Raw genomic sequence first — 13,265 nt, forward strand, 5'->3', positions numbered from 1 at the left:
TATCTGGATTAGCTCAGGTATTTCAGCCCCACGTCAACACTGTGGAATGACAAATGTAATAAAATTAACTTGGTACAGTAGTATTATACTTTACTTTTATTTTACTATTGTACCATTATGCATTTTAATGGCTTTTATTTTATTTCTTATTTTTATTCAATTCAATTTTATTTCATTTTAGTTTAGTGTGTCTTTTAACCTGCACCCAGTGTTTCCTCACTGCCAGATGTTGAGATGGAGCATCCTCAGTTTGCCCAATGCTCAAATTTCATCCCTCTTCACTCTTAATGTATAGAAAATGATGTGTGTGTGTGTATGTATGTTTAATGTATGTAGTTTTTAGGTCTGTTATATAATTTACTAAAGCTAGCAGACTATTTATGAGCCTGCTTTTTAAGAGGTCAGCAGAAAAGGAAGACATTTATGTTTTCAAAGTGATTCAGATGTCACAGTGTGGAAAGGGAAAAGCTTGTGCTTAGGCTCTCAACAGGAAGCCAGCAGCTGCCACATTCCTCAGCTTGCATGCAGGTAGGGCATTGTGCATTTTACAGCAAGGTAATACATTCTTTGACTGTTGCGTTGAAGCAACAATAGCAATAATATGTGACGCAATCTCACTTCATGCTTCTCAGTTGTGAAACTCAACACCAGACACACTTAGAACAGAAGATCAGAACAGTTGCTTTATTAAAACTATACATTAAGAAATACAGAAGAAATCATGAACATACATGGTATGTTCAAAAGCTTCACTCCGACACAGTGTGCACAGCACTGCATGAAATATTCAAAGCATCCATCAGAAGCTGGTGATTAAGTTCATATCTGTCTGAGATGAGCTGGCCAGCAGGTTGTCTTTGACTGGGGACATGGGCTCTCCATTCTTACAGGGAGTCATCTTCTGGGCATCTCTGAAAAAAAAAAAAAAAAAAAAAAAAAACACACACAAGGTCTTTTAGTGTTGTTCCATTACAACTCATTAAAGTTAATGTCATCACTGTGTCTACAGAAGTGAGTCTGCAACCTGAAGCAGTTTGTTTCTTTCCTACTTTGACAAGGAGATCATGAATAGGTTGAATGTAGTACAAAACACATCGCCCTGTAAACCCACACATGAAATAAAATTCCATTTCCATCTGATTTCTCTGACTCTCACTCATTATTCCTGCGATCAGCAAACATAACATTTTTAAAGAAAGCTGAAATGAAAATGTTTGGTCCCACGCGGCATCTTTAAATACTTAACATGATGCTTTGATTCAGCTGACCTAAAAACACAATGTACTGTCTGTAATAGCAGGGAGAATTTTACAGCCGAGTTCTCATTAAAGCTCTATAACTGCTCTATGAAGCATGAAAAAATTGTTCATTAAAAATGAATTTAGTGACTAATTACAAACCTAAACCTATCATAAAAGTTGACCTGGTTCAGAATTTTATGAAAAGATTTGAGAAAGTTTCAGCAACGGTTGTCAAATCATGTTAGAGTACTAAATATATAGAAATGTTCATTCCAGGCATTTAGTCTATGTCTGACAGCACATCGGGAACGTGCTCATTAACTGTTTGGACCACAGTGACACTAACAGGAAAGACCTGACTCAGGCTCAGCAGATCTGTGTGCACAGATGTCATTTCATGTTATATTATCCAATATGCTGTGCATTTGATTTATTATTTAAGCACCATCAAGAGTCAGCCTGAGGAAAGTGATTAATGAAAGATTAATTTGAAAAGTACCAGAGTCTTTCTTTTACTTTTTGAAGCTGAAGTTCTTCCAGAGGCTGCTGATGGTGGCCTGGACACCAGGACTGTTCTCATTGTTGTGTGAGGAGGTTTTACTCCCAGAACCCGCAGACTTTTTACTCAGTCCGCTTGCCCTGGCTGGACCCAACGTTCGCACCTTTGTTGCTTGACCCTGGCTGCTGGACTTTGGCTTCGACAGACCTGAAACCTGGAAGGAAGAAAATGTAGAGGAGGACAAGATTAAAACACACTTATCTTCATCTTCATTATTTCTAAAATGTGAATCAAATAATTGATCCAAAAGAGTAACTGTTCTTTGTCAAACAGGCGTCGGATACATGGTGGTCATCACAGAGGGCACGTTTGATACGAGCTATGAAAACCTGTACTAACCAACTGTATCTGGAAACTTGCACTATAGCTGGAGCTATAAAACTGTCGTTTGTCATCATATAGATCTGCTTCATGCTGATGTCTACAGCATAGGCGGTATCACATTCCACTTCCATCAGTCTGTCATTCTAGCACATTTGTCCACCAGCTCTGTCACCAGACCATCTCACTCAGAACTCTTACATGCCAGGTCTTTTTCTTGGAACACTCCCATCTCTTAAATTCACTTGTTAATATATAGAATATACATATTGGCAGTTATGATAATGAATATTTATTGAGGCGCTTGATTAGGGATGCAGTGATTGATCTATTTCACTGTTAACTGTGGCTTGAAACAGTAAGTAACCATAAAGCGCGTTTCTGTCACTTAAAATGAATGACACTGAATTCAGTGTAAAGCAACAGCAACAAGTCAGGGAGAGGAGCACTGCACCACAGCATTATGTAGGAATTGGTGTTTAAGGGATTTAGCGCTTCCAACATGTAATACAACCTTTGATCTCAGTGTGCGGTGTTGCTTATCGGCTCCTGTTGAATTTTTAGAAGTCTGGTCAGGTTCTGAATCTTTGCTTAAATTCATTTCCTGAAAAAGCACATGAAAGACAACATATAAGAACACAAAACCATGCTACCAAAATAGCTTTCTGAACGCCCACCCCTAAACCATGAGACTGTGATGATGTGTATGTGTGAAGGCGGACCCAACCACAAAGTATGTAAAGACATTTCTAAAGGTGGTGGAGATTTGTAGGAACATACAGACGCAGCATCCTCGTGGTAGGAAGGAGGGAAGCTGTAGGCAGGCACTTCCTCTTTGTGGCAGGAAGTGAGAGAAGGCTGGGACTGGGAGAAGTAGGCACTGTCTTGGGATGGAGGGGAGTCTGGGAGGTCGGCCGTGTAGTCCGTGTTTCCGTCAGTGAAGGGTTTACACAGAGGTGAAGTGTTTTCTGGGGATCTGTGGGTCTTTGAGGAAGAGGAAGAAGTCTCTTTCTTGTACTTAAACAGCTGCAAGGCAGCAAGACCTGACGTGTTCTCAGGTTTTCTTGATCGTTCAGCCAAGGCGGAGCTGCCTGACCAGTGGAACAGCTTGAGGCCCTGACAGGCTGAACTGGGAGATGTGCTGCTTGGTGATGGAGGTGGGCTAGGGGTATCCACAGATGCAGCATCAGGACTATCACTGCCACTGGTCTGGGTGTTTGGAGAGTTGTTTTGAGTGGGACTCACAGCTCTGGGCTCCACATGCTGAGCAGACTTAGTGCTCAGACTGGCTGGTGAACTGGAACTGCTGAAGAATCTACAAGTGGGGAAAAAAAACAGATCAGATTAATACAGTGTTCCTGTGATTACTTCAGTTTCTTGTTTTAAAAGAACACTTCAACATCCTGGAAATGTACTTTTTTGCTTTATTTCAAAGAGTGAAAGAAAAAGATGGGTAACACTTTCATGTCTGTGTGTGAAGTAAGGAGCTGGAGGCAGGGCATGGTTAGCTTAGCTTAGCCTAAAGATTGGAAGCAGAGGGAAACAGCTGGCATGACTCAGTCCATAGTTCAAAAACTTTAGACAGCCTCCACAAGACAGCATCTACATACCACTTCGGTTCACCAACACAAATGTAGGTTATGTGGTGGAACTAGGGCTGCACGATATGGCCTATAACCAATATCTCGATATTTTTAAGCTATATCGCGATACACGATATATATCTCGATATTTTTATTTCTCCTGTAAATCACTATGAATGTTAAATTCAACCCTTTGATGCAAAAAATAACATCAGTATGATGATTCAAGTAGACCCTTCTATTATAGATTAGTAACGGCTGCGCCGCGTTTTAGCTGCGTCCTCTGCCCTGCGTCAACTCACACCGGGTGCATCTTGGCAGCGTAGCGAGCCGGCCGTATTCACACGAGATCACAACATGGAAGAGATTATAAAAAGCATCTGTTGTGTCATAAATTATTGTGTGTTGTTCCACTTCAACAATTAGTCTCTCGTCGTTCATGTTGAGACCCTTTGATCGACTGACTGCTCACCTGGTGCCACCAGTCATGACGTAATGTTGATTTGAAGTTGTAATAAGCTACATGAACTGCGTATTGAGGTTTAGCAGCGGCTCGCGTCAAAAATAGAAATGCTATAGAATGCTCGCACCGTGGCGCGCCCTGTGTGAGTGCTCTCATTGACTAGACTGGCAGCTATCTGCTCCGGTGACCGCGGCGCAGCCGTTACGCGGCGGGTATGCCTCCAGAGTGGGCCAGTGAGCCTTGTCTCTCCTCACTTGATACAAAAAGTGGGCGGGGCAGTGTGCTGCGCGCTGTGAGGAGCAGCAGGAGTGAGTGACAGGCAAAACTCCGGAGAATTAAATGCAGACAGCTTTTACGTGAGAAGTACTCGATGGTCGCGATATAGTCATTTTATACATCTCACGGAGAACAAGCCGCGATATATCGAGTATATTCGATATATCGCCCACCCCTAGGTGGAACTTTTTCTTGATGCAGCTGTGATACCAAATCTGACAACAAAACTTTAGAAAAACAGCACGGTCACTGCACTTGACTGTTGGTTGTTTCACTTTTCAATGTTGAGCCAGTGTATTTTCTTCATCCACTTAACCCTAGAATACTAACATTGAGTGACTTTCACCCACACAATTCTTGGGCCTTATTCTCGTGTCTGAGTTTCATGGGTTCTTGGGTAGCTTCAGGCTGCTCACTAATGTCATTAATAGTATGTTTGTTTCCCCCCTCCCATCTATGTTTTTTTCAAGAGGAATGCATTTGGGTGATTTTCACCCGACGTTAGTAATAGAGAGTGCCATTTTTTGTCCATCTACAATCTGATGCAGGAAGACTGTGCCGTCACCAGACATGGCTCACATGTCCCAGGAATGGGTGGACCAAAGAACAAGTTCCTTCCCAGCTCCATTGTTTTGTTTTTTTTTGTTAGGAAAATTAAGACTACCTGATTTTTCAAGAATTTTGCTGCCTTTTTAAAAGGGTCCTCCATGGTACCTTTTTAAATTTTATGTGATATTGTATATTGGGAAATTAAAGAAGACTACTACAATTTGGCACAGTGTTCTACTTTTACATAAATTGATGAAAACTGTATTTTATCCGGGATATTATATCAGGTAAAATATACCCGACATTAGTGATGGCGTTACTAATTTTATCGTTAGTGTTCCAGCACAGTAAACATCTTTGCTGCTAGCAAAAGAAAATAGGTTTAATCAGACGAGGTGGGTAAACAAGGCAGGCGTTCAGGTAACCAAGTTCGATAGACTATTCCTATGTGAATAATATCTAGACAGATAACAATTATGTAGATTAAATGTATGTGATTGCATTTCATTTGGAGCAGGCCCTTATTTTTAATTCCCTGTGTTAGTATGGGGCCTTCTTGTTTTCTGATCTGCTCCAACAGCCCATTAAATGTTTTTTATAATGTTATGCTGTTAATACAAGCTCAGCTCTTTCTGTATCCAATGGAAGGAACACATGAGGAGAAAGAAGAGAGAAGGCAAGGAAAAGAAAGTGAGAGGAGAGGAGAAAGAGAGACAAGCTTCCAAAAGACATGGTCTAAATGAGAGCCTATACTGTATGTATTATTAGAGTAAGAAAAGAAGTTAAGTAAGTTAGGATCCCTAACCCTTATATGTAGTTGATAATGACTAGGTTTGATCTTCTGTGTTGTTACCTGCTGCAGGTGGTCTGGCCGTCCTCCTCAGTCTCCTGATTCCTCCTCTGCAACAGGGTGGCGAAGCGGTTGCGTAGGCAGGGCTCCCTCGTTAATGTTGGTTTGGCTTTCTGCTGATCCGACCTGGATCGCTTCTGAGTGGAGGCCGAATACTGCTCCAGCACGTCCTGGTCTGATATACTAGAGTCTATAGGAGGCAAATGAATCAGGAAAGGTCATTTTTGCTGTATTATTTACATTCTGCTTATCCCAAATGACTATCACTATTATTTTGATTAATACTGAGATCATGACTGAGATTTGTTTTGTACTTTCACATTTAAATAAACTATGCAGTTTTCATGTTGAAATCTTTGTATCAAAATAAGATCTTATTATTATTGTATTATTTCTTCTGCATAGTGCATCCCTTTAAAGTAAAATGTAAATTCAAGTGTACCACTTGTTACCCAAAATTAAATTAAGAGAGCACTGATCTCACTTTCACTGTGACACGTAACTCTGTACAGCATTGTGATAATCATCATGTACCAGGTTATCATTAGCAGCATTATTCCTTCATGTGTTCATCGTTCTGCAGTTTGTCAAGTTTTTCAGGTGATTAAAAAAAAAAAAAAATCAGATGTGTTCTGTTGTTGTTTTGCAGTGTTGTGTACTCCGCATATGATTTGTTTTTGCTCAACATCACTTGTTCGAGGTTCTAGATCTTGGCTTCACCTCCAGACTTTTGATTTTGGTTTTGCCTGTCTGTTCTTTGTGGATTATTAATATACAGATATATCCAGACTGCAGCTGTAACATGAAAATGTTTTGTACATGCTGTGGCTGCGGGGTGCTGCCAAAATCATGATTATAAATCTGTGCAGCCTAGCTGAACAACGTTGATAGAAACTCCAGAGTTAGTGAACCCTTAATGAGCTAAACTTAACAGCAGTCATTTATCAGCACAAACAAAAACCTTCTCATAATGAATGTTTTAAAGGTTTCATTGACTTAATGAGGTTTAACCTTTCACATGAGAATGCACAGGCATACTTGAAACTGAAAAATGAATGTGCAGTCATAATACAACTCTATCCGTGCCTCTTTTAGTATTTTATTACTTTTTAACTCTTCTAATTTTTATATTAAAAGGCAGTAGACTTCTGAAGCCTGCATGTTCACAGCTCACCTTCACGTGATCTCTTAACCTGAAGCTCTCTGCAGGGCAGCCTCAGACCGTCCAGGCTGATGACTCTCTCCTTCCCCCTAGTGGAGGGAGGCCTGTCTTGGGAGGCAGCAGATTGGGGTGGGGCAGCAGATGATGGCTTGAAGTCTCTGCTCCAAATACTAGGCCCAGTGGGTGCTGCTGATTCGTTCCAGCTGTGACTGCGGGGTTTAGAGGGCTGAAAAGAGATTTGCAAAGTTGTTCTAAATGAAATGTGATAATTCACTTTGATCACCAGGAATCTATATTGTGATTTGATACCTGTGGAAGAGGTTTGTCTGGACTAAAGTCATCTATCCTCTTCATGGTGTTAATGTCGAGGTTTCCCAAGGCCATCTGCAAGCCTTTATCATCTCCTACATTACTGGATTCAACATAATCAAGGATTAAATGGTATGCAAGTGATGGAACCAAGAGTGACAAATCATTTCCATTATTTACAAAGTCAGGAGTGATTCAACACGGAAGGATACAGTCCAGCATAGCTGAGGGTGGCCTGGTCAATGTGCTCTGGGTACGAGTTGAGTGGTACAACCCTCCTCCTGACAGGATCAAACACCAGCTGATAGAGGAAGGTGTTATTAGCTTTGGTGAATCCCTCAATGTACTGTTCAGGGACGACGAGATTCATCTTCAGGTACTGGCCCATCTTCCTGATCACCTAACAAGAGAACAAGAACTCCCAATAAACAGTCTGTCACTGCAGCTCTGTTACAAGCTTTGACTAACACAAAGTGTGTTAGTGTTGGAATGTCACTGACTGAATTCGCTGAATATTTTATCAAAACATAATATAATATTATATATATATATCTATCTTATCTAATATATATATATATATTATGATATGATATATATATGTGATATATGTTTATATATATATATATATATATATATACACACACACATATACATATATATACACACACATATACCGTGCTACCGTGGCTTATTTTCCCGGTTCTGACACTAAGTCTCACCTTCAGGATATCAGGGTCCTTGGCCAGACGCAGCAGCTTGCAGGCCTTGCCCAGTCCGATGCCATGCAGGGAGGGGAGATAATCGCAACCAGAGAGAATGCACATGTGCCGAAATTTCTCCTCTGTGAAAACGCTCCCCAGAGAGCGACAGCGGCCCAGGTTACTTTGGTCTATCTCTAGACCATTACCCTGCTTATCCATTTTGAGGATCACCTGCATGGTTGTGAAAGAGGATTGATTATTGCGTATTAACAGTGATTTATATGGAAGCAGAGACACAACACGTTGCTCTAAGAACGCATGGACTTGTTCAGGGAAGGACACAAGACAAAGAGCTGTTTGCTTTTATCTGCTGGAAGCAGGATTAACACTGAATTAATTAATAATTAATTAATTCTGTTTTTCAGCATGGTCTAAACTATATTTGTTTGGTATGTAGTCTGTTATATTACTCTCACGCAGGTTCCTTGTTGTTTTTACCATGGCACAGAAAGTCAGTCCGTTCTAGGCCAATGTAAAACTAGTTTCTAGTTTCAATGACAAGAACCAAAAATATTGCTGATATAATATGTCAGGGTTCCTGATGGTTGCATATATATGCAGCTGCAAATGCAGCAACTGGGTACAAGATACCTTTTTGCAGCCGAATGCCAGCAGGTCAGAGTCTTCTGTGATGACAGCCTGGGCCAAACCAGATTTAGTGAGGTAAGCCAACTGAGCATCAGCTTCATATGGAGCCACAATGCAGTCGACCCCTCTTATCCTCGCAGCCTGGTTTAAAAAACAAGACAAAAACATGTCAAACATAACTTCTTGGCTGATGACTGAATCACTGACTTTAAGGGAGGGTAGCGTTATGAAGTCTTCACCTTAATAAGGTTGTGAGCCATGGACGGAGTGATGTTAACACAGCGGGTAAAACAGTCTCTGGCCTCAGACACTTTTCCTTCACGTAGCAGCTCTCTGCCTTTCTGAAGGTTGGCTTCTCTGCGCCTGAGATGGACATGAAAGGAAGCTGAAATTGGCAATAAAATCAAATCTAAATGTAACTTTGAAACAAAATGAAAACTGAAAGTGAAGCCTAAAAATGTTTTGTTGAATGTGTCTAAGGCTCAGCTGAAGGTGATGCTGTGGCCGCAAACGGAAAAGTAGGACAGTCATGGACACTGCTCAGCTTCCATGTCAAGGAGAACCGTCAGGTTTTGGATGTCTTTTAGTACTTGATGTTTGTTTGTGGGGGGGTTGTTTGGTGTCACCTGTCTGCAGGTCTGTACATTCCTCTCTGCACCGTCACACACAAACAATGTTGCACTGTTAATGTTTTGGAATGCTGTCCTTCAGATAAAGCAACCTTTGTCTGAATGTTACCAGGTATGAAAAACACTGGAATGTGTTTGCCAAAGTGCTTCAGAGAAACTCTGGATGATAGTGTAACACACATCCATGTTCTGTTCTTTCATACTTCGTACAGTGTTCTCAGTGTAGCTTGTTTCTGTTTGAATGAGGTGCAAGTCCTATCTGCTGTACTTCTTCTCCTAGTATTTCTTGTGAAAAACTCACTGGCACTCACTGGTTTTCCAGCCACATCTTCACATATCTGACATGGGGGTAGAATTATATTTGATTAATCTGTTGATTACTTTTTAGATTTGGCATCTAAATTAGATTTTTATTTTTTTATTACAGTACACCAGTTTCCAAGGTGACGTTTTTTGTTGTTGGACCAACAGTCCAGAAGCCAGATATTCAGTTTACAATGATATAAAACAGTGGAAAGCAGTGAATACTCTTGTTTGAGATGAAGCTGCTTTATGTATGACTAAAATTATTATTATTAAAATTATTTCTATCAACAGGCTAATTGATAATGGACACTAATGTGATCCAGTGGCTTGGCCAAACCCAGGAGAAGCTATCCAGTGCCTTCCACTCCACTTTCTCTTCAATAAACCGTGTTATAATATAAAGCACTAGTTTGCAGTCCGAGTTGAGCTCTGCTACATTTTTCAGTGTTTCTTCCTTGCTCTTTGTCAGCACCATGTAAAAAGTGGGATCACGATGTATGGCACTAATTACAGTTTAATTCCTCAATGCTGTTGACAAAACATTAGAATTCCTTGTGTGGTGTGCAGTGTTGCTAACTAGTGTTGGGACTGTTTTGTGTTATGTGACTGAACTAATGCTGCTGTTTTCTGGGGGGCTTGTAGAGACTTGGAGCAGTCTCTCCTCTGTACAAGCCATTAAGATTACAATGAATAAGCCTCTATCATTTTCAGAGCTCAGACAAATGGCAAAACATCCTCAACCATTTTGTTTGAGATATTCTAACTGACATTTATTTATTTTATGTGGTGGTGCTATAGCTCAGTGTCCCCCACATAAACCAGAATGACTGAGTTTATGAAGGGATTAACACGAGGAGTTGTTTTTGTACTTTAAATGTAAATTGTAAAAGTAATGGGTGAAAACCTTTCCACTTAGCTCAGCTTATTCACAGTGCATCTCCTAAAAGCAAAATCGTAACTCTCTCAAAGTCTCAAAACATAAATTAATTAAAATCACAACAGTGATGAGGATTCAGTTAAATAACTTTAGTAACTTACGTGTTTAGGTGCAGACTGATTTATCTTAGTGAAAATATTTTTGAAATGTAAAAGCACTTAGGACCTGTGAAAGTGTCGATGTAGGCTGCATCAATACACAATCAAGGGAAACACTCACTCTCTGCGAGCCTTTTCCACCTCTTGTTTTGAAGGTAGGTTGCGTCCATCAAACACCAGAATTGGTTTGACTCTGAAGTTCAGCAGCATGTCCACAAATTTCATGCAATACCACACATACCTAGGATTGGACAAATTAAAATGGAAATGTTCAGTTCTGGATATGCAGACGTCATTAAAAAAAAAATGAGCCTACAAAATAAATACTTAACACATTCTCTTCTTTCTCTAATTCAGCTAGAATAATAAAGAATGCTTACTGATCAGTCGGCTCTCCTTTAGCAAGCTTCTCAGCACATGAAAATGCTCCTTTATGCAGCCAACAGTATGTGTCCACAGCCACTGTCTGGCCTTTGTATTTTTTCACATTGACGGGCTCTGCTGCATCTTTGATGAACTGGAGCAGTCCAGAGATTCCCATTTTCAGCTGCTAATCCTGCCACAGGGATTCTGAAACTGTAAAAGAGGTGAAAAGAAACACTCAGAGTTTAAATGAGTTGGCTCATTTAAAGAGATGCAGTATGCGCCAAAGTACTGACACAAGGTTCCAGTAAATATGTGACCAAACATTAGTGGGTCAGTGTGGTGTTATTCCAGTCTAAACACACATGGATAACATCTTCCTCCATTAACACACCTATGGATCAGTGACTGTGTGCATATGTAACAACACCAACAGCTACATCACTTCCACACACGCTATGATTGTTGACATTTCCTGAGGATGGGTTCATAGACACGTTCATATGTGGAAGAACACAGCTATCAACATCTCTCTCAATGGTTGATTACATAGGCACGATTTGAAACAGTCCATATATCTCTGGAACTATACTTGTTATACTGTCACACGCTCATTTGCACATGTTAATGTGTTTTGTGTGCTCTTTTTAATCATTCATGAATTGAAGTTTATGTTCTTTCTTTTGTATTCATCCACAGAGCTAAAGCTAACATTCGCTAAGTGCAGAGCTGCTTTCCAACATGTGTACAGCGAGTTTCATGTCCACGTCACAGTACACGCTGTGTGACATCATTTGTTTGTTTGGGGCACACTTTCTAGTTCTTACAAATGTTGCTATAAGCTGTGGCAGACTTCTGAAGTCATGTTTTGTCTAAAAGACAAACGTTAACGTTAACAGTCAGCTAGTCGTTGACGGAGAGCTAACTAACTAACCGGGACTTTAACGGCTGTCCGTGAAGAGAAACACACACTGACCAAGAGCACGCAACACGCAGGCCAATATAATATAATATTCAGCCAATATAATGTTGAGCTGAACGAATGTTGAATTTAAACTTACTTCTGTCTTGACTCTTCTCCACACGCACACACACACACACAGGCAGCTGGTCCGGACACAAACTACAGCGGGTTTAATTTTAGCGGCAAACGCAGCGACTCAGTATACGCTGCTGCTATTGGTCAGCTGGACGGAGAGGGCGGGGTCAAGAGAAGTCAGAGGCGTGCACTCCATGGTCGCTACGTTAAAGACGTTAGCATGTTTACGCTGAAGCTGATGAGCAGCTTCGTGTTTACTCTGGCACAGCTCACTCTCAGCTTCATTATCCTCCATCATCTGCCGCCGTCTCATCACCGGCTGACACGATCATCGACATACATGCTGCCACATACACAGCTAGTTGCCCCGCCCTCGCCTCTGCTATGTAGAACGAGGCACGAGGTGTTCATGACTAGCGCCTGCATCGCAGGGCAAAGATTTCTCATGCACGTTAGTGCTGCTAATGTTTCAACCCAATATGACCACAGCAAGACTCTTTCTTTCTTTCTTTCTTTCTTTCTTTCTTTCTTTCTTTCTTTCTTTCTTGTTTGAATGATGACTTGGTCCCAGTTCTACCTCTTCTGAATCCACTCTGATAGTTTGATTTCATTTCCACATAATATGTCAACAGTTTATTTATCATGTTCTACATTCATTTACAAACAGTGAATGTTAAAGCAGTCGGTCTGTAATTCCCTGGATCACTGCACTCATTCACTGGTTTGCAGATACTATTGCTGCCTCTTTACAGTTTTGTGTCAATGTTCCTTCTTTCTGTACTTTATTACACATGTCTGATGTATTTAAATAACTCACTAAGATGAGGTGAATTGCAGCCATTGAGAATGGAATGTTTGATGAATTATCTGTCACTGCAATAAGCTTTCTTCATTCTCAGCTATTGCAGCATCTTTGCTCATTCATCACTCCTCTATTATATTATCTGAGCTATTGAACAATGTTTGTGCCTACAGTACTGTGAGCATCTGAGCTTTCTCTTCATCTGTTTCACCATTAACATTAAATATCCACATTCTGGAATTCTTTAATCACATTTATTCTTCTTATCATTTGCAATATTCCATGAGTTGTCTCTTTCCCCACCAAATTACAAAATTGTCTCCAAACCTCCCTTGCATTTTATTGTAACCTTGAATTTATGGGTTCCTTTGAATTTTCACACTCCTTGGTCCCCATGATAAATTTTCTTTTTAAAGGTCCAGTGCGTAG

The 13,265-nt window shown here is 40.5% G+C and overlaps 1 protein-coding gene across 2 annotated transcripts; it reads right to left on the reverse strand.

Moving 5' to 3' along the window:
• Positions 1-657: 657 nt before the first annotated feature.
• exo1 (exonuclease 1) lies at positions 658-12,228 on the reverse strand. Of its 2 annotated transcripts, none has more exons than XM_027286851.1 (14): positions 12,057-12,228; positions 11,013-11,208; positions 10,754-10,873; positions 8,902-9,025; positions 8,666-8,803; positions 8,033-8,245; positions 7,526-7,713; positions 7,314-7,416; positions 7,017-7,230; positions 5,846-6,032; positions 2,902-3,436; positions 2,636-2,725; positions 1,758-1,954; positions 658-911 (listed from the first exon to the last, which is right to left on the reverse strand). In XM_027286851.1, exons 2-14 carry the CDS (start codon positions 11,171-11,173, stop codon positions 800-802), a joined length of 2,382 nt encoding a protein of 793 aa, XP_027142652.1. In that variant the 5' UTR covers positions 11,174-11,208; positions 12,057-12,228; the 3' UTR covers positions 658-799. The 2 variants fall into 2 exon arrangements, with proteins under 2 accessions (XP_027142652.1, XP_027142655.1); XM_027286854.1 differs by having other exon boundaries at positions 798-911; positions 1,741-1,954; positions 12,057-12,221.
• Between the last annotated feature and the right edge of the window lie 1,037 nt (positions 12,229-13,265).

The sequence above is a fragment of the Larimichthys crocea genome, chromosome I (genome assembly GCF_000972845.2).
Source record: "Larimichthys crocea isolate SSNF chromosome I, L_crocea_2.0, whole genome shotgun sequence".
Taxonomy (NCBI): domain Eukaryota; kingdom Metazoa; phylum Chordata; class Actinopteri; family Sciaenidae; genus Larimichthys; species Larimichthys crocea.

Coding starts and splice junctions, on each gene's coding strand:
- exo1 (XM_027286851.1), bottom strand. CDS start 11,173: ATGGGAATCTCTGGACTGCTCCAGTTCATCAAAGATGCAGCAGAGCCC. Junction 8,246..8,665: donor TGGCATTCGGCTGCAAAAAG/GTATCTTGTACC, acceptor ACAACCATGCAG/GTGATCCTCAAAATGGATAA. Junction 7,417..7,525: donor ACCCTCAGCTATGCTGGACT/GTATCCTTCCGT, acceptor TGTTGAATCCAG/TAATGTAGGAGATGATAAAG.